This window comes from Balaenoptera borealis, assembly GCF_965194805.1.
Source record: "Balaenoptera borealis genome assembly, chromosome: 2".
Lineage (NCBI taxonomy): Eukaryota > Metazoa > Chordata > Mammalia > Artiodactyla > Balaenopteridae > Balaenoptera > Balaenoptera borealis.
Genome location: NC_138867.1, coordinates 183,639,761 through 183,660,129, shown reverse-complemented (window position 1 = coordinate 183,660,129; position 20,369 = coordinate 183,639,761). Strand labels below are relative to the sequence as shown.

Sequence of the window (20,369 nt, the reverse complement as noted above, 5' to 3'; positions counted from 1 at the left end):
AATGTTATATAAATGGATCATACAGCATTTGTCCTTTGGTAACTGGCTTCTTTCTCTGAGCATCATGTTTTCAAGGTTCATCCACATTCTAGTGTCAATGCTTCATTACTTTTTACTGCTGAGTAATAGTGTGTGGACAGACCACACTGGTTTATTCATTCGTCAAGTTATGGACATTTGGGTTGTGTCCACTTCTTGGTGATTATGAATCATGCTGCTGTATGTGTGCACACATTTTTATGGGGCATACATTTTCATTTCTTGTGGGCATGTACCAAGGAGTGGAATTGCTGGATCATATGGCAATTCTGTGTTTAACCTTTTGAGGAGCTGCCAGACCGTTGTCCACAGGGGCTGCTCCATCTTACATTCCCACTTGCCACGTGTGAAGTTCTGATTTCTCCACACCCTCACCAACATTTGTTATCATCTACCCTTTTGAATGCAGCTGTCCTAGTGGGCATGTGGTACCATCTCACCATGGTTCGGATTTGCATTTCCCTGATGGCTTATGATGTTGGAATGCCTGCTGTGTGCCAGGCTCTTTCCTGGGCTCTGGACATAGAGCGTGGACAGCAAACTTGGCCCCTGTTCCAGGAGCACTCACGAACAGTGGAAGGAGACAGGTAATAACCAAGTAAGATAAAATTGGGACTTCACAAGCAGTTCAGTGGTTAGGACTCCGAGCTTCCACTTCAGGGGACCCAGGTTCAATCCCTGGTCGGGGGACTAAGATCCCGCGTGCCACGCTGTGCAGCCAAAAAGAAAAAAAAAAAAAAAAGAAAGGTGAGGTCACAGGAAGTGCTCTACGGAGAATGGAAAGTAGTTGCTGCCTTCAGGATGACCATGTGGCCATGGTAAATGGAGTGGTCAAGAAGGCATCTCCGCAGAGTGACACTTTCCCTGAATCCTGAATGATGAGACATTTTCTGTCAGAAAAGCATTCCAGGCAGGACCTGGCTCTGCACATTGAAACCAGGAAGATTCCCTGGGATTTGAGTTTGGGGAAAACAGGGGCAGGTAGAGGAGATGAAGCCAGGGAGCCAGAGACCCCGGCTACTCTGAAAAACCATTCGGCATTTTGGACAAAATCTAAACTCACGGGTATTCCGTGACCCAGCAAATCAGCTCCTGAAGGCGTAGGTGTCTGTTAGGGACTAAGTTTTTTCTCCCTAGATGCACACATTGAAGTCCTAATTGCCTGGACCTCAGAATGTGGCTGTATTTGCAGACAGGGTCTTTACAGAGTTAATTAGGGTAAAATGGGTCTAGACCCTAATCCCATCTGACTGGTGCCCTTGTAAGAAGAGGAGATTAGGACACAGGCTTGAACAGAGGGATGACCATGAGAGGACAGGGGGATAAGATGGCTGTCAAGGAGAGAGGCCTCAGAGGGAACCAGCCCTGCCCACACGTCAGTCTTTGGAGCCTCCAGAACTGGGAGAGAATCAATGTCTGTTGTTTAAGCCCCCAGACTGTGGTACTGTGTTATGGCGGCCCAGGCAAACGAATACAGTGCCCAGTAAAATATGAGTGCGGGCTTCCCTCGTGGCTCAGTGGTTAAGAATCCGCCTGCCAATGCAGGGCACATGGGTTCGAGCCCTGGTCCGGGAAGATCCCATATGCTGCGGGGCAACTAAGCCTGCGCACCACAACTACTGAGCCTGCGCTCTAGAGCCTGCGAGCCACAACTACTGAGCCCACGTGCCACAACTACGGGAGCCCGCACACCTAGAGACCATACTCCACAGCAAGAGAAGCCACTGCAATGAGAAGCCCACGCACTGCAACAAAGAGTAGCCCCCGCTCACCGCAACTAAAGAAAGCCCGTGCGCAGCAGCGAGGACCCAACTCAGCCAAAAGTAAAAAATATATATATATACACAGCCAGGAAAAGACTCATAGCAGCTATGTTCATAATAGCCCCAAAGTGGAAACCACCCAAGTGTCCATTTGCAAGAGATGGGTCATGAAATGGTGGTACGTAATAAACAATGATAAACCATAGTGAAAAAGAATATATATTTAACAAAAAAGAATGTAAGGACTTCCCTGGCAGTCCAGTGGTTAAGACTCCACGCTTCCACTGCAGGGGGCACAGGTTCGATCCCTGGTCAGGGAACTAAGATCACGCATGCTACACAGTGCGGCCGAAGAAAAAAAGTATATATATGTATAACTGAATCACTTTGCTGTACAGCAGTAAGTAACACAACATTGTAAATCAAGTATACTTCAAAAAAAGAGAAATCACAATTCTCAGGTCAGTGCATCAGAAGAACAAGAATGCTTCCGAATTCTTGTAATCTGTATTTTGACTTAGGATCATACAGTGCACTGTGAAAGACTTCATTTAGACTATTTGTGAATTTAATATATGTAAATTAATGAAATTGAACGGTTTTTTAAAATAAATTCATTTCTTTATGTATATATGTATTTATTTATTTATTTATTTATTTTTGGCTGCGTTGGGTCTTTGTTGCTGGGCGTGGGCTTTCTCTAGTTGCGGTGAGCAGGGGCTACTCTTCGTTGCAGTGCAGGGGCTTCTCATTGTGGTGGCTTCTCTTGTTGCAGAGCACGGGCTCTAGGTGTGCGGGCTTCAGTTGTTGTGGCACTCGGGCTCAGTAGTTGTGGCACGTGGGCTCTAGAGCGCAGGCTCAGTAGTTGTGGTGCACGGGCTTAGCTGCTCCACGGCATGTGGGATCTTCCCTGACCAGGGCTCGAACCCGTGTCCCCTGCATTGGCGGGTGATTCTTAACCACTGTACCACCAGGGAAGTCCCAAATTGAACGGTTTTTAACATGTTTTTTAAAAAAGAAATGGTGGTATGTTTACACAATGGAATACTATGCAGCAAGGAAAAAGGTGAGTGCCCTCTGCATGTAACCTTGTCCTGCATTCCCTGACACAGTGTGGAGTGGATGAAGCTGGTCTGGAGAGAAAAAGCTGTAAGACTCCTTTTACAGAAAGTACAAAATTGGACAAAACATGTCAATGGTGATGAAAGTCAACCAGTGGTGACCTCTGGTAGGGGAGGGACTGGGACAGGGCAGGAGGGGCCTCTGGGGAGGGGGGCTGAGGTTGGGGCTGGCAGTGGGTCACATGCACAGGATTGTAGATATTTGCGTGCAGCTTTTTTTGTTTTTGTTTTTGTTTTTTTAAGGTATTCTTTTTGCTGTTGTTGTTGTTGCACTTGGTTTTAGTTGCGGCTCGAGGGCTCCTTAGTTGAGACTTGCTGGCTCCTTATTTGTGGCATGCGAACTCTTAGTTGCGGCACACATGTGGGATCTAGTTCCCTGACCAGGGATTGAACCTGGGCCCTCTCCATTGGAGCACAGAGTCTTAAACACTGCGCTACCAGGAAAGTCCCTTATGTGCAGTTTTTTTTTTTTAATTTATTTATTTTTGGCTGCATTGGGTCTTTGTTGCTGCACGGGGGCTTTCTCTAGTTGCAGCGAGCAGGGGCTACTCTTCGTTGCAGTGCGCGGGCTTCTCATTGCGGTGGTTTCTCTTGTTGCAGAGCATGGGATCTAGGCGCATGGGCTTCAGTAGTTGTGGCTAGCGGGCTCAGTAGTTGTGGCGCACGGGCTTAGTTCCTCTGCGGCATGTGGAATCTTCCCGGACCAGGGCTCGAACCCATGTCCCCTGCATTGGCAGGCAGAGTCTTAACCACTGCACCACCGAGGAAGTCCCCCTTGTGTGCAGTTTTTAAATACAATTTCTCAGAGCAGTTTTAGGTTCCCAGCAAAACTGAGCAGAAGGTACAGAGATTTCCCACTTCCCCTCCCCCCCCACGCATAGCCTCCCCCGCTATCAACATCCCCCACCAGATGGGACATTTGTGACAAGGATGAACCTACACTGACAGGTCATTATCAGCCATTGTCTGCAGTTGACACTCGGATTCACTCTTCCTGGTGAACAGTCTACGGGTTTGGACAAATGCATAATGAGAGGCATCTATCACTATGGCATCACACAGAGTATTTTCACTGCCCTGAAACCCCTCCGTGCTTCACCTAGTCATCCCCTCCATCCCCCAACCCCTGGCCACCACGGATCTTTTTACCGTCGCAACATTTGCCTGTATGTATGTGATTTCATTCAGTCGTGCCACATTACGCTCTGTAAGATACATCTTTTTTTTTTTTTGTCCTCACCACCATGGCTTGCAGAATCTTAGTCCCCCAACCAGCGATTGAACCCGCGCCCTCTGCAGTGGAAGCTTCGAGTCCTAACCACTGGACCGCCAGGGAATTCCCAATATATCTTCCTTTTTTAAACTTGATTTCTGGGTGTGTCTGTGCAGGGCTTTCCGGATGAGGTGGTCCTTTGAATTGGTGGACCCCGTAAAGCAGATGGCCCTCGCCTAAGTGGGTATCAACCAGTCCATTGTGGACATGAATAACAAGCAAGGCAAAAGAAGGGAGAATCTGTCCCTTCTGCCTGACAGCTGGCAGGACCATCCATCACCTCCTGCCTTTGGCCTTACAGCACCAGGTCTCCTGGGTGTCCAGCTTGTAGACGGTAGATCCAGATAGAGGGACTTCTCAGCCTCTATAATCCTGATTATACATCTCTTTCTGGGTAGCAATATATCTATATCTATATATTATTAAATTTTCTTTCTTTATTTTTTTGGCCGCGTGGCATGTGGGATCTTAGTTCCCTGACCAGGGATCAAACCCACCCCCTGCATTGGAAGTGCAGAGTCTTAACCACTGGACCGCCAAGGAAGCCTCCACAATATATCTATATTTGTATCCTTATATAGTCTATTGGTTCTGCTTCTCTTGAGAACCCTCATCCAAGCTCTTAGGGTGGTCCTCCTGCACCTCTTTGCTTTGAAACCCAACTCCTGAGGCTGGGCTGGTAGGGCCGTGGTGCAAGGTCTGGCTGTGTCCAGGGAAGGAGTGGGGCTGGGTTCCGGGGAGGGGGCTTCCTCAGAAAAGTCCCATCCAAGCCCCTCTCCCCGTCCCCACCCGCAATCAGCTGGGTGAGCAGTGCTATTTTCAGACCCTCCCCCCCACTTCCTTCCGTGCCCTGTCAGAAGCCCACTTCCTGACCGGGTCTCATCCTCTCCCCTCAGGGTGGGGTAAAGACAAACTTGCATATTGCGGCGTTTCTCCACCGACTCCAGGGTCCCAGACCCCGACCTTGAGTCCTTTCCCCGAACCAAGACTGGCCACATAATGTACAGATCCCAGTGCAGAATGAAAATGAAGATGCCCTTGTTCAAATACTATGAGGAATTTCAAGACACAAGCCACAGAGCAGTAAATCATGGGTGCGGCCCTTCTGAGCGCGAGGTCCTGGGTGACTCCACGGGTCTCAGCCCAGGAGGCTGGCACTGCCCCCAACCACCTGCAGCCCTCCCTCCACTTCCTGGTTTCATAAAGTTTTATTTATTTTATTGTGTTAAAATACACATACTATAAATTTTCCATCTTAAACATTTTTAAGCACACAGCTCAGTGGCATTAAGCACATTCACATTGTCGGGCAACCATCCCTGCCATCATCTCCAGAACTTTCTCATCTTCCCAAACTGAAGCTCTGTCCCCATGAAACACTGACTCCCCAGCCCCTCCCCCAGCCCCTGGCCCCCACCATCTACTTCCTGTCTCTGTGGATGTGACTCCTCTTGGGACCTCACATGAGTGGAATCAGACAATATTTGTCCTTCTGTGTCTGGTTTCTCTCACTGAGCATCATGTCCTCAAGGTTCATTCATATGGTAGCAGGTGTCAGAATCTCCTTCCTTTATAAGGCTGAATAACATTCCACTGTGTGGATGGACCATGTTTCGTTCATCCATCAATCCACACATGTTGCTTCTACCTTTGGCTGCTGAGAACCATGCTGCTGTGAACATTCCTGTACAGGTATCTGTTTGAGTACCTGCTTTCAGTTCTTTTGGGTCTGTACCCAGAAGCACAAACATTAATTTTTAAAAATTAATCAATTAATTAATTAATTTTTGGCTGCGTTGGGTCTTCATTGTTGCACGCAGGCTTTCTTTAGTTGCGGCGAGTGGGTGCTAAACTTCATTGCGGTGAGTGGGCTTCTCACTGCGGTGGCTTCTCTCTGTTGCAGAGCACAGGCTCTACGCGCGTGGGCTTCAGTAGTTGCGGCACGCGGGCTCAGTAGTTGTGGCTCGTGGGCTCTAGAGCACAGGCTCAATAGCTGTGATGCACCGGCTTAGTTGCTTCGTGTGGCACGTGGCATCTTCCCAGACCAGGGCTTGAACCTGTGTCCCCTGCATTGGCAGGTGGATTCTTAGCCACTGAGCCACCAGGAAAGTCCCACAAACATTAATTTTTAATAGCCAGCCTTCCCTTAGGCATCTAGTTTTATCTCAGCTTCTGGCTGATCCTAACAGTGAAAGACTCCCTTTGCCTGGCAAAACCAACAAAAACTCAGAAGACACATCAAGGAATGAAGAAGAAAAAAAAAAATCTCCTGTAACCTCATCCCCCAGCGTCCCCCACCCCGTTCCCACTGTGGCGTGTGTTTGGGGGCAGGGGTGTCGGCTACAGTTGCGCTGGTTGCACTGTTTGCTGGATGTGGCGCGTGAATCTTCTCATTAGAATCCTCTGCTTCCAGGAATCTTCCCCGCAAGTCCCGCCCACAAGTGGGAAATGCCCCAAGTGCTGTTTTTGTCCCGCCCACAGCGGAAACAACCTAAGTGTCCAGCAAGAGCGGACTGTGTACACAAACAGTGGGCCAGCCCTAGGGGTTGCATGAGAGGATCGCAAGTGCAGTGTTGCTGAAAGCTACTATATGTGTCAAAAAATAAGAAGAATGGGGATTGTGTCTTTACACCTGCTCACAGGTGAACACAGATGCCTGGGTTTCTCGGCACTGAATCGGTTGCAACTGGGAATACTGGCCGCCTTAGGATGGGGTCATCTGTTTCCTGCGCAACAGGTTTGGGGGAGAGATGTTTTCTGCACAGCCTTTTAAACCCTTTGAATTTTGAACCATGTAAATATATTTCCCATAAAAACATAAATCAAAGTAAAACTTTTTAAAAAAAATTTATTTATTTTTGGCTGCGTTAGGTCTTCGTTGCTGCGCGCAGGCTTTCTCTACTTGCGGTGAGCGGGGGCTCCTCTTCGTTATGGTGCGTGGGCTTCTCATTGCAGTGGCTTCTCTTGTTGTGGAGCACGGGCTCTAGGCGCGCGGGCTTCAGTAGCTTCAGCACGTGGGCTCAGTAGTTATGGCTCATGGGCTCTAGAGCACAGGCTCAGGAGTTGTGGCGCTCGGGCTTAGTTGCTGTGTGGCATGTGGGATCTTCCCGGACCAGGGCTCGAACCCGTGTCCCCTGCACTAGCAGGCAGATTCTTAACCACTGCACCACCAGGGAAGTCCCCCAAAACTGTTTTTTTAAAAAAAAGACCGACAGCCTAGTATGGGTCCGCATACCTCAGGGCTGCAGTATTTTTCATCAAGGGTTGACCATAATCTTTTTACTTAATTTCCTCTCTTCACTTTGAGGATGTTTTTCTGTTTTCTTTTATATTTTCTTTTATTTTTTTATTGGAGTATAGTTGCTTTACAATGTTGTGTTAGTTTCTGCTGCACAGCAAAGTGAATCAGTCATACATATACATACATCCCCTCTTCTTTAGATTTCCTTCCCATTTAGGTCACCACAGAGCACTGAGTAGAGTTCCCTGTGCCAGCATTCCCAAACTTTTTGGCACCAGAGACTGGTTTCATGGAAGAAAATTTTTCCACGGACTGGGGGCAGGGGGCGGGGGCGGGGGTGAGGGGGTTGGGGGGATGATTCAGGCAGTAATGCAAGCGATGGGGAGAGGCAGATGACGCTTCCCTCGCTCGTCCACCGCTAACTTCGTGCTGTGCAGCTGGTTCCTAACAGGCCAGGGATGGGTACCTGTCCGCGGCCCGGAGGTTGGGGACCCCTGCCCTGTGCTATAAAGTAGGTTCTCATTAGTTACCTATTTTATACATTGTAGTGTATATATGTCAATCCCAACCTCCCAGTTCGTCCCACCACCACCCCTTCCCTTCTTGGTAACCATAAGTTTGTTCTCTACATCTGTGACTCTATTTCTGCTTTGCCAATAAGTTCATCTGTACCATTTTTCTAGATTCCACATATAAGCGATATTATACGACATTTGTTTTTCTCTTTCTGACTTACTTCACTCTCTGTGACAATCTCTAGGTCCATCGACGTCTCGGCAAATGGCATTATTTTGTTCTTTTTTATGTCTGAGTAATATTCCATTGTATATACGTACCACATCTTCTTTATGCATTCCTCTGTCGATGGACACTTTGCACTGTTGTAAATAATGCAGGGATGGACATCTATGGATAGAACTTGCTGTCTTCATCAGATTATTTACTTTGATTCCTACAAGGAGAATTCCTTCTTTCCTCCCTCCCTCCTTCAAACATTCATTGAGCACTGACTGAATGCTAAGCCCAAAGGTAGGCACAACAGGAAACCAAACGGATACCGATGCAGATGCCTTTCCTCTTGGAGCTCAGGGGCTAGACCGGTACTTTTAGAACTTTCCAGGTGATGGACTTGTTCTCCATCTGTGCCATCCAAAATGGGAGCCCCCAGCGCCAGGTGGCTCTTGAGCACTTGAAAATGAGCCCATAGCGACTGGAAAAGTGAAATTTAAATTTTATTTACTTCTAATCAAGTCATTTCAATTTAAATAGTGGCTTAGGGCTGATGGCCTCCATACTGCATAGTGCGGGGCTGGAACTCATGGCTCCAGGTGGGATTGACCTCAGAGAGAGACAGCAGTGAGCGGGGGCTTGAAGTGAGATCTTAGTTCCCCACCCAGGAATTGGACCTGGGCAGCCTGGATGAAAACCAGGAATCCTAGCCGCTGGTCCACCAGGGGCTAGAGGCTAGAAGCAAGGTTCCCATGGCTCTTGCTCCCATTGAAAAATGCATTTCTCAAGGAGGCAAAAACTGTAAAAAACAGGTACAAAGTCTGTTATTAGAGACACAGCACAACAAGCGGCAGAGCACACAGAAAAACAATTTGTTTAGTTAAGACAGAAGCAAGGCAGAGATGCACCCCTGGACAGAAAGGATATGGGCGTCCCCCCTAATGAGGAGGAGCGCAGTAAAGAGGCGGTTAAGTCATTCATATAGGGCAGTTCTTCCGGGTCTTTGTTTACCTTTGGCCAATTATCTGGCTTATTTTTCCATACCTGAACTGCCCTAGGACCCTCCCCAGCACGTGTGCGCAACTTTTTTCCAAGATGGATTCCAGCCCAGAGGCCTATGGGGGGCCTTGGCATCACCTATTATGGGGTGACGCCCCCTCCTTTTTGTCCCCGAAGGAGGCTTTCTGCGCATGTGCGGTGTCTCCCTTGCCCCAAGGATGGGAAATATGTGACCTCTTGATCTTTTCCTCAAACAGGATTGCTTTTAAGACCATTGATTCCTGTGGTCACGTTATTTTGCCAGTGGGTTGAGCGTCTCGGGAGAGAAGGAAAAGCACAGCATCCCGCCAGCCTGAGGTCTGTGCCGGTGGCACCCAAAAGGTCGTGGAGCCTCCCTCCACCCTCCCGAAAGCCTTCCTCTGGGCTGGAAACTACCCTCCTCCTGTGCATCCATTGCTTCATCAGACAGCATGGGAGACAGCTGGGGACCTGGTGGTAAGAGCCTGGGTCCCTGCCCCGGGGAGCTCATGGAATGGGGGGAAGACAGATGACAAGCAAACAACTCGATATAATGATGTCAAGTTCTATGATGGAAATGAATAGGGTGTGGTAGGGATTTTGACTGGGGGTGGTCAGGGAGGGCTTTCTGAGGAGGTTATATTTGAGCAGGTGCTTGAAGAGGAGGAGAAGCTGGCCATGTGTCTATCTGGGGGCACTCCAGGCAGTAGGCACCACTTGTGCAAAGGCCCTGAGGTAGGAACAAACTTGGCAAGGATGGTTTGGCTGGGGCAGAGAGAGCAGGGGCAAAAGAGGTGGGGAAGGGACTTCCCTGGTGGTCCAGTGGTTAAGACTCCGCACTTCCAATGCAGGAGGCATGGGTTCGATTCCTGGTTGGGGAACTAGGATCCCACATGCCTCGTGGTGCAACCAAAAAAAAAAAAAAGAGGTGGGGAAAATGGGCCAGCAGCTGCATGGCAACACCAAGCAGGGGCTTTGGGGAGGGGAGGAGAGAGGGGTGACTGACCTTCTGAGACCTTGGGACATTCACAGCAGCGCCTTCATCCTTGCAGAGTGCCCTCTGGTTGGTGGGGGAACTCCATGGGAGCGGGGCAGGCCACATTTGGGTGGGGATTAAGCCTATCCCCACCTCCTGGCCACCCCCTTCACAGGTGTTCCCCTTAGGGCATTTCAGTCCTGGTGGAGCTGGGCTTTCTGGAGGCGCCACTGCTCTGGCCCTTTCTAGCCCAGGGGAAGAGGGCCTGGAGGGGAAGATGGGCGGGGGGGGGGGGGGGGGGGGGAAGGAGGCTGCGGACAGGCCTCTTCCTGTTCTGGCACAAGGAAACTGGAAGGAGCCTGGCCCAGGTGTGACCTTTGGACCTCAGGAGAAGAGCTGACGCCAGGAGCCCTGAGGGGGGCAGCCGAGGCAGGGGGACTCCGGGGCACCCCTCAACAGCCCCCTGGCATATGGCTGTGGAAGGTGGCAGCTGAGCCCGGGGCCGGGGGCCAGAGGAAACTGGCTGGAAACTACCTCTGGACAGTGTCCACTCCTGAGCCTAAGCCTCTCCGGGAATGGGGCCCTGGGGGAGGGCTGCCCAGGGAGGCTTATCTCTGCAAATGAAGCTGAAGGTTAGGCTCCCCGGGGAGGAGAGGGGCCTGGGGTTGCCTGCAGCTGGTGGGGCGGATTTTGAGCTGGAATAGGCTGGCCGGCCCAGGGAAAGGCACACGCAAAGGGCGGAGGCCTGGAGTGACGAGGCTGTCCCACTAACTCATCTCCCTGCCTCAGGCTGGGCCCTGTTGGCCTCTGCAGCCTTCCTGCCCCTGTCCCTGTCACTCCTCAGGAAGGCCTGCCCTGACTACCCTCGAAGAGGTTCCCTGGTCACCTTCAGCCACACTGCCACTTTGCTCTCAACTGACATCCTTTTTCATCTCCCCTACCTTCAGCTCTGTAACCATCCGCCTCCCTGCCCGCAGGGTGAGCTGAGTGGGAGGGGCTCGCGATCCATAATATTTTATTATATTATTTATTTATTTGGCTGCCCCGCGCGGCATGCGGGATCTTAGTTCCCTGACCAGACATGGAACCCGTGCCCGCTGCAGTGGAGGTGCGGAGTCTTAACCACTGGAACTACTGGACCACCAGGGAAGTCCCCGATCCATAATATTTTAATTGCATTAGTAAAAAAGCCAAAACCAAGGCAAAAGAACCCATGATGAACAAAATATCAAGATTTTAAATAAAGGCAGGATGACTCGCCTCACCCCGGTCAGGGGCCTGGTTCCAACAAAACTGTGGGTTTTTTAGTAGTGCATTAAAATATTTTTTTTTATGTTGACTACTGAGTTTTTTGGCACGCTGTAAGCTTATTTTCTAGGCGAGTGCCTCACTTGCCTCACCCGAGTCCTGGCTCTGGAATGAGTGAAGGATCCAATGTATGGTTGTGAGTCTCCACTGCCTGAAACCTAGGGGGAACCCAAAGCCCTGGCCCCGCCCACCCACTAGTGCCCCGCCCACCACGACGTGCCCCGCCCCTCCAGGGAGCCAGCTCCACCCCCAAACCCTGCCCCGCGCCCGGCTCCTGGCCCCCGGCCCCTCCGGCCCCCGCGCACACCTGCGCGTCACTTCCGGGGCGGCGGTGGGAGTGAGGTTCACTTCCGCCAGCGGGGGAGCGGCGGCGGTGGCGGCGGAGGAGACCGGGCCGGGGCCCCGGGGGATCGACGGACGCACGGCCGGGCGGCCGGGAGCCATGGAGCGCGGCCCCGGGGCCGGGGGGCGCGGGCCGCGGCGGTGAGTGTCCTGCAGGGGCTGGCGCGGCTGCGCGGAGCGGTGTCAGTGCTTCCCGCGGCCGTTTGGAGAGCCGGGCCGGGCCGCGAGGCCGGGGCAGTCCGGCCGGACGCCCCCGAGACCCCGCACTCCCGGAGCGGCCGCGGTCCCAGCCGGAGGACCCCCGGATCAGGGCCAGGGACCGCGGGACGGCGTCTCCGATTCCGGCAGAGCGCCGTCCGCCGTCCATTCAGCCCTCCGACGTGGGGTGTGTTCTCACCTTTGCGGGTACGTGGCCCTGCCTTCGGGGAATGCGCTGTCTGAGCCGCGGACTCTATCCCCGGCCCCGAACCAGTGCCCCAGCCTGACACCCGGACCCAACGAAGCAGCCGGAGCCCTGCTTCCTAAACGTCTCCAAGACACCTCTGCCCTTTCGCGGGCGTCCTCTGGCGGGCTGGGACACCTGGACAGGCTTCCCAGCCTTTGCTCCAGTCCCATCTCCAGGCTACAGCTAGGGCATATCCACAGCTCCTAACCCACGGGCTCCATTCCCAGCCCGGGACTCCTCCAGGGCTCCTCCTTTTCCCCCAGGATGAAGTCCAAACTGCAGTAGGGCTCACGGGCGCGGCCCGACCCAGCTCTGGCTCTCTCCAGGATCCCTCTGCTCTCCTCTTCCTCCCAGTGTCCCTCTAGCCTGGGACCCGCAGTTCCTGGAACCCGCTGTCACTTCTGGGTTTTGCCTGTTTTCTCCCCTCCGCCCTGCTCCCTGTCACCCGGCACTTTGCCTGTGCCTTTCAGGCTGACTGGCTGAACGAGGTGCGGTCATAGTCGTCCGTATTTAGGTCGTCCTGGAGTATTGTAATTGCCTGGTTCCTTGTTGGTCCTCATGACACTGCCAGCCTGCACCGGGCCCGGCAGCGGGGTGCCCGATTATGTGCTTGTGGGTGAAATCGCTGGGCTCTTGGTGCCAGGGGTGCCTGCCCAGTGAGTGAGGCATCTGGGTGTGCTCTGTCCAGTCCGAGGCCCGGCTCTCAGGTCACATTCAGTGACATCCATAAAAGACAGCGGGAGGTCCCAGGTCTGCGTGGCTTGAGAAGAGACCTTCCCCCGTCTCTGTCAGATGTCAGACCTGGCGGACTGTAGCATCCCCCTTTCCCTTTTGCCCCTGGTACTTTGTCCATTCGTTCAGTCAGTGTTTACTGAGCAAGAACAGGTAGTAGTCTTGCCCTCATGGAGTTTCTCTTTGGTTTGAGGGGTATGGTTGAACATGCAACCAAAAGCTGCAGAGACAGATCTGAACCATGAGAGTGTGTGTGGGGGGCTGACCCTGTTTGGAAGGGTGCTGGAAGGGAGATGTGAAGGGTGGGTGGGACAAGGGTTACAGGCTGTCTGGTGAGATTAGGGGAACTGCTGGGGCTTTGGCTCTGAGGCAGGAGGAGGCAGTGGGGCTCATCAGGGGAGGGTGAGGTACAAGATGCGTGAGGCTGGAGAGGTCGGCCCCACGCCTGGTGCCGACCTGGCAGATCGTGGTGAAGGCTTTGATCTCTATCCTGAAAATAGGGGGGCTACTGGGGCACCCAAAAAGGGAGGTAGCGTGATCAGATTTGTGTTGTGAAAAGATCTTTTGGCAGCTGGGGTGAGAATGGCCCAGAGTGGGTGATGGTGGCCCAGCCGGGGAGGGGGGGGGACCGGCGAGGAAGGAGACTGTGCATGCCCCAGGCAGAGTCAGCAGGCCCTGTGACGGGCAGATCTGAGGGTGCAGGGAGGTGTCAAGGATGGCACCCCAGTTTCTGGCTTGGTCAGCAGGACCGTGTCCACCTTAGTATACCTGTTCATCCTCGGGTCACCAGAGGCCTCCTACCTGCCCATTGGCTCTCAGCCAGGCCTTCCTCTCAAAACGAGCCTTCCCTGTGCCACCCAAACTCCAGACCCGCCAAGTCACCAAAGCACCAGTGCAGTGTCATCTGTTGGGGCCTGGGCCTCTTTGAGAATATGTTGGAGCAACATCGGTTTGGTTGACACTCTGGAGGGGGAGGGAGGGCGTCCTGGGCACTGTGGGGTGTTGAGCAGCACCCCTGGCCCTGCACACTCAGTGCCAGTAGTAACCCCCCCGCCCCCAAGTCACGACAACCAAAGATGTCTCCAGACCTTGGCAAGTGTCCCCGGGGGGCAAACTTGCCTTCGTCTGAGAACAGTGTGATGGACTTGTAAAGCGAGCATCCCACCTGGGAGTCTGGGGGCTCCTGGAGGCAGTCCGTGTCCCCGCCTCGGCTTTTGCCACCCTCTCCCATGCCACTCCATGTGCCCCCATCCGAGTGACTGCGATGCGGCTCTCTGCAGCCCCCGGTCTCAGATCACAGGTCTGGAGGGAACAGGTGTATTTCTGGGCCTCAGACTGCGCTGACCTGCTCTGCATCTGCGTGTCCCTGGCCCAGTGGTTTACAAATGCTGTGGCCCCGAAACAGAACGGGCTCAGGTGCTCTGCTGCTGACACTGAGTTGTGAGCGTGTGTCCCTCCCTTACTCCAGGCTGTAGGGAAAACGTAGTAAATGAGTATTCTGTATTTTCAAACCTCTGTATTTTCTTCCAGTCTCCCTGTTGGCAGCTCCATGTACGATTGTAGTTGCTTTAGCAATTTCGCTGTAGTCTGTTCAAGGCCACGTTTCACACGACATTCTGCGTTTCTTCTCTGAGCCTGGCCCATTCCACCACTTTCCCCTCATCTTATTCACTGTCTCTGTGACCTGAGTGGTGTCTGATTGATAGATGAGGAAACTGAGGCCCAGGGAGGCTAAGTGACCTGCCCAAGATCACAGACACCTAAGCTGGCAGAGCTGGGGAAGGAACCCCAGGCTCCCATGACCCAGCCCTGCCTCCCCCCGCAGCAGGCTGACCCCTGGGCCTGGCCCCAAGCACTGGAGAGAGCCATTGTCTCAGCCCAGTAGCCCTTCCCAGCCTCGAGATGTATCCTGCTTTTGTTTCCAGAGCCTTTGTTTGTTGTATTTCCTCTGCCTGGGCTCCTGTCTCCGGACTTCGCAGGCCCTGGGAGCTGGGAGCGTGCTCCTGGGTCCCTGTGGTCAGCAGTTGGTCCTCGCCTGGCTGAGCTGTGGCACCTGGGGGTGGCAGATGGTGATGGGCCCCAGGGCAGAGTCTGGGCCAGCCGTGTGGACAGAGGCACGGGGCGGGAGTGGGGTGGGGTGACGTTTCTCGGGGCCTGGAGCAGGAGCTGTGCTGGGGAGAGCTGGGTGGGCCAGGGCTCTGATCGCCCCGCACAGCCTGCAGGCCGAGGCTGGACTGATGAATGGGCTTAAATGTCAAGAGTTGGTGTCTGCCAGCGGAGGAAGGGTGGTGGCAGGCGGGGTCCTGGTCAGGTTTAGGTCCCACCAAGGTCACTTGGGAGCCCCGGGGGAACCCCACATCTTGCTGTCCCCCTGCAGGGTTTCCCTCTGTGCGACATGGACACACGAGGCTGCGAGGCTCCCAAGGGCTCGGCTTGGACCGCGATGGGGCCGGGCTGCGGCCTCCTAACGGGGCTCTCGTCTGGGGCGGTGGCCGGGGGTCGCCCTGCCCCCTGCCCGTGTCTCCAAGCACCCCCATCCCTCCCCTGCCGGACAAGGCCCGCCCCGGGGCCCGGCGCCCGCCATGAACGGCCTGTCGGTGACTGAGCTCTGCTGCCTCTTCTGCTGCCCACCCTGCCCCGGCCGCATCGCCGCCAAGCTCGCCTTCCTGCCTCCAGAGCCCACCTACTCGCTGGTGCCTGAGCCCGAGCCCGGGCCCGGTGGGGCCGGGGCCGCCCCCTCGGGGACCCTGCGGGCCTCGGCCGGCACCCCTGGGCGCTGGAAGCTCCACCTGATGGATCGCGCCGACTTCCAGTACAGCCAGCGCGAGCTGGACACCATCGAGGTCTTCCTGACCAAGAGCAGCCGGGGCAACCGCATCTCCTGCATGTATGTGCGCTGCGTGCCCGGCGCCAGGTGAGCCACGCTGACTCGACCCCCCAGGGTGGAGGGACCGGGTGGGGGGTGGGAGCCCAGGATGTGCTCCATCCTCAGGGCTCTTTTTTCGGCCAGTGGTGGCCCCTGGATGGCCAGAGACTGGCGAAAGCCCATCTGGAGGTGCGGGTACCCCGGGGATTCTTCTCGCCAAAGGGGCGGCAGATGAGATCTGCCCATGGCCACCGAGGAACTGCCGGGGGCCCTTCCACGTGCAGCCCTCTGGGGGGCCCTCTCGGCACCCTGCCTTGTGGACAAGGACCCTGAGGCTTGGGGGTGGCTCTGAGTGGCTGTGTCACATCACCTGCTCGATGTAGAGCCATCTGCTTCCGGGTCTCAGTGTTCACCTGCCCAGGGCTGGTCTCCTGGGCCCTGGGTGCCTGGTGAGGCCCGGCACCCGCTTTGGGCCGGTGGCCCCTGAGGCCTGGCTGGCAGCTTGGGCCAGGTCTGACTGCCGGATCCCTACAGTGGTGCAGAGGGGGGCCTTCCAGCGGCTTCTGCCTCAGAGCAGGCTGGGTCCAAAGGGCAAGCTTTTACCTTTCAGCTGGGCTGGGCTAGGGCCACAGCGGGGCTGGAGGAAGAAAACTCTGCAAGGCTGTCGGCCGGGATCCAGCCTGGTCACCTGCCCTCGGCATGACCGCCTGGCAGGGCCGCCATGGGGCACAGGGCAGAGGTGGCGGCCCTGGTCATTCCCTGGAGGAGCGGGAAGAGCTGCACCGCGGTGAACAGGGGTTGGCTCTCTTTGCCTGTGGTCGGAGGGGCCGCGTCTCATCCTCCAGGATGGTTCTGAGCAGTGGGCAGACGTGCCTCCCATCCTCGGGCCGTCAGAGTCCCTCCAACAGGAACAATTCCAGGGGAGAGGTGGCTGCTGCCCAGGGCGTCAATGTGATGGTCACTGTGGCTTCCTGGGCTCACGCTGGGGGTCCACCTGTGCCAAGAACGTGACCGGTGGGCCCAGCGGCCCCCTTTGATGAGCGGAAGCCCGAGACTCCACTGTGTGTCGTGGCCTGAGTCACGCCGGGCAGAGCCAGGCACTGTTCCCCTCGACAGGGCTCCTGCCCCCTCTGCCCTCTGACCTGTGCTTCCCCACTGCCCACCCCAAGGTACACGGTTCTCTTCTCGCACGGCAACGCGGTGGACCTGGGCCAGATGAGCAGCTTCTACATCGGGCTGGGCACGCGCCTCAACTGCAACATCTTCTCCTACGACTACTCGGGCTACGGCGTGAGCTCGGGCAAGCCCTCCGAGAAGAACCTCTACGCCGACATCGACGCCGCCTGGCAGGCCCTGCGCACCAGGTGAGCTCACGCGGCGGGGAGGGGCTGGCAGGCGTGTCTCCTCGCAGGGGGCTGGACCTGGTGAGACCAGGTGGGAGGAAGCCCAGGTGGGTAGCCCCGCAGGAGAGGGAGCTGGTCTGCGGCCACACTGGGCCACAGGAAGAGGCCTGACCCCTGTTCCCTCTGCAGGGTGCAGGGGGAGGGCGGTCCTCCAGCCTCCCTGGGGGGAGCCCCTCCTGGGAGCCGCTGGCCTGGGACTGTCCCCATGGAAATGGAGGTTCCGCCTGGAGGGAGGGGGCGGGCAGAGGACGAGGCCCCTTCTGAGCCCAAGAGGTGGTGTGCGAGGGCGGTGTGAAAGGACTCTGGGAGCCCCGAGGCTGAGGGAGCACTTGGGGTGCGGGGAGGGGCCGGGCCTCTGCATCAGGGTTCTGGTCATGGAGCTTGGCCTCATCCTGAGGAGGGTCTCCTCTGGGCCTGGAAGGTTCTGTCGGGCAGCTTCGTACCCAGCACAGTCCTGGTGGCTGGAGGGAGGTCAGCTCCCAGAGGCTGGGTCCTCCCCAGGCATGGTGCCCAGCACACAGCTGCTTGCTTGACTCAGACAGGGCCCCCGCTGTCTGGTCTACATCTCCGTCCCCAGACCCCACCGCCCCGGTCATCCAGGTCCTGGCAGCCCCCTTCCACCCGTGCTCGCTCACTGAAGCACAATAGCTCAGTCTCTGTGCAGAGATGGCCCGGCGCCCTGTGCTGCTCTAGAGGGAGACCCACCGAACCCCACCCTCCCGAAGGCGGTGCCCTCTGCCTGCCCAGGGCCACCCCATCTTGGCCCTGCCTGGCCGACTGGCGCAAGCAGCTCCTTCAGGGACCACAGCCAGCCTGCCTTGGGGAGGCGGGGCCCTGGTTGCTGGAGTGATGCACCAGGCAGTCCCTGATGCAGGCCCTGGGAGCAGGGTCCCCTGGCACCACCCTGGCGCTGGGGACCCATGCTGGGTGGCGTGGTGCAGGTGTGTGTCCACACTCGGCTGCCGCAGCCTGTCCCCACTGGCTGGGGGTCGCTGGCAGAATCATACCCCGCCAAAGGGCCAGGGGTCTGAGCTCTGTCATCCATCCGTCTGTCCTGCTGCCAGCCTTGACCTCCAGAGACCTGGTCCCTCAGACCCAACAGCTGAGAATCATCAGGAGGGTGGGAGGCTGGGGCCCAAGTGGTGGCCCGGGGCGGGGCAGGCCTGGAAAGAAGAGCTGTGTCATCCGGCACCTGTCACGTTTGTCCAGGTGGAGACAGCCAGGTGGCAGCTGGGGGTCCCTGCCTGGAGCTGGGTGATAGGACGAGGCTGGTGCTCAGCACAGCAGTGCTCATGGTGAACCAGGGAGCAGGTCGGGAGGAGCAGCCAGGGTGGTAGGCACAAGGCCAAATGGCAACCCTGAGGCCTGGGGGTTGGGGCCGGAGGACAGGGACGGGTACAGATGGCACCTGGGTGCCCAGGTGGGTTGCCCAGGTGAGGCGAAGACCTTCCCTGGCCACTCGGAGGAGGGGCACCCCCTTTGAGATCAGGATGTGGGTGTGGGGAGGAAGGCCGTGGAGGCCCCCTGCAGTGGGAGGGTGGTGAGTGGGTCCTTGTGGGGTCAGGAGAGGACTGTGCTGGGGCGGCGCTGGGGGAGGCCCGTGTGGAGGGGGCGTGGGGGGGTCAGGACCTGGCCACTGTGTAGGAAAGGTGCCCAGGGAGGGAGGTGGTGGCCACCCACCTCCCCTCAGGAGCCGCTATGCCTGCTCACCCACGTTGTACTAAGCAGCTGAGGGGCCGCAAACTGGCTGAGACGAGAGAGGACGAGGCTGCCTCCATTCCCCGAGGCCAAGGGGGTGGGTGAGGGTGACGGGTGCTGGGAGGAAGACACGCCCCCTTGCCGTGCGACCTGGAAAGGCTGTCGAATTCCGAACAGCGAGAACAGGAGGGCCCCAAGCAGGTTCTGCATGTGGCCCTAGTCGAGTGTGTGTAGGGGTGGGGGTGGCCTGGTGACCAGGAGGAGCAGGAGAGGCCCCAGGGATCTGCCCCCAGAAACCACACGGCGCAGGTAGGGCCCACACAGGTGCACTGCCCAGGTGTGACCAAGTAGATGCTGTCGAAACTGAGGGTAGAGCCGGGGGCCTGGGGCTGCGGGCAGCCAGCTCCCCTCACATCTGCGGGTCCTGCCCCCCCTGCTGAGCGGACCGCCTCGGGGCTGGGAGGCAGGGGAGGGTGCCTGGGCGCCACCCTATTACCTGGAGCCTGCGCGGAGAACGGGGGACTGCACTAGGAGGGCAGGCAGTGGGAGGGGTGTGCTTGTTGCGTCGCGGCTGATCTGCACCCACCGCCGCCAGGTACGGCATCAGCCCAGACAGCATCGTCCTGTACGGGCAGAGCATCGGCACGGTGCCCACCGTGGACCTGGCCTCGCGCTACGAGTGCGCCGCGGTGGTGCTGCACTCCCCGCTCACCTCGGGCATGCGCGTCGCCTTCCCCGACACCAAGAAGACCTACTGCTTTGACGCGTTCCCCAAGTGAGCGCGGAGCGGGGCGGGTCCGCGGGCGGGGGCGGGGACCCAGGGGGCGGGGCCTCGGCGGTGTTGGGGCGCGGAGGCCTAACGTGCCCCGCCCCGCAGCATCGAGAAGGTGTCCAAGATCACGTCGCCGGTGCTCATCATCCACGGCACGGAGGACGAGGTGATCGACTTCTCGCACGGGCTGGCGCTCTACGAGCGCTGTCCCAAGGCCGTGGAGCCTCTGTGGGTGGAGGGTGCCGGGCACAACGACATCGAGCTCTACAGCCAGTACCTGGAGCGCCTGCGCCGCTTCATCTCCCAGGAGCTGCCCAGCCAGCGCGCCTAGCCTAGCGGCAGGCCCGAGCCGCACCGGGACATCAGCAATAAGGCGGCGCCCGGATCCCGCCCCGGCCCCGGGGGCTGCATGTGAACCCCCGGGCGCCCCACGTCCTCGAAGCAGCCGGCCGGTAGGGGTCGGGACCTGACCCGGCCCCTAGGCCGTGGACAATGTACAGGCGACGGAGCTATGCTCTCCTTTCCTTTTGGAAGCAAAACGAAGGAAAAACGTGAGAACAGAAATTAAAGATTTAAAATTTTAAGGTTCCTCTCCCTATCTTGGCTCATGCGTGCTCTCCCTGGGGCTCAGCAAGCACGAAGAG

At 56.6% G+C, this 20,369-nt stretch overlaps 1 protein-coding gene across 1 annotated transcript; it reads left to right on the top strand.

Annotated features, from left to right (window-relative positions):
- Nucleotides 1-11,791: 11,791 nt before the first annotated feature.
- On the top strand, nt 11,792-20,309 carry ABHD17A (abhydrolase domain containing 17A, depalmitoylase). The gene is made up of 5 exons (XM_082381816.1): nt 11,792-11,950; nt 15,364-15,900; nt 17,022-17,216; nt 19,549-19,728; nt 19,831-20,309. The coding sequence occupies exons 2-5, from the start codon at nt 15,569-15,571 to the stop codon at nt 20,054-20,056; spliced, it is 933 nt and encodes a 310-aa protein (XP_082237942.1). The 5' UTR covers nt 11,792-11,950; nt 15,364-15,568; the 3' UTR covers nt 20,057-20,309.
- The last annotated feature ends 60 nt before the right edge of the window (nt 20,310-20,369 follow it).

Bases quoted from the DNA above. Each gene is read 5' to 3' on its own strand.
- ABHD17A (XM_082381816.1), top strand. From the start codon at position 15,569: ATGAACGGCCTGTCGGTGACTGAGCTCTGCTGCCTCTTCTGCTGCCCA. The intron at 17,217-19,548 runs GTGAGCTCACGC...CACCGCCGCCAG, and splicing joins TGGCAGGCCCTGCGCACCAG to GTACGGCATCAGCCCAGACA. The intron at 19,729-19,830 runs GTGAGCGCGGAG...CCCGCCCCGCAG, and splicing joins TGCTTTGACGCGTTCCCCAA to CATCGAGAAGGTGTCCAAGA.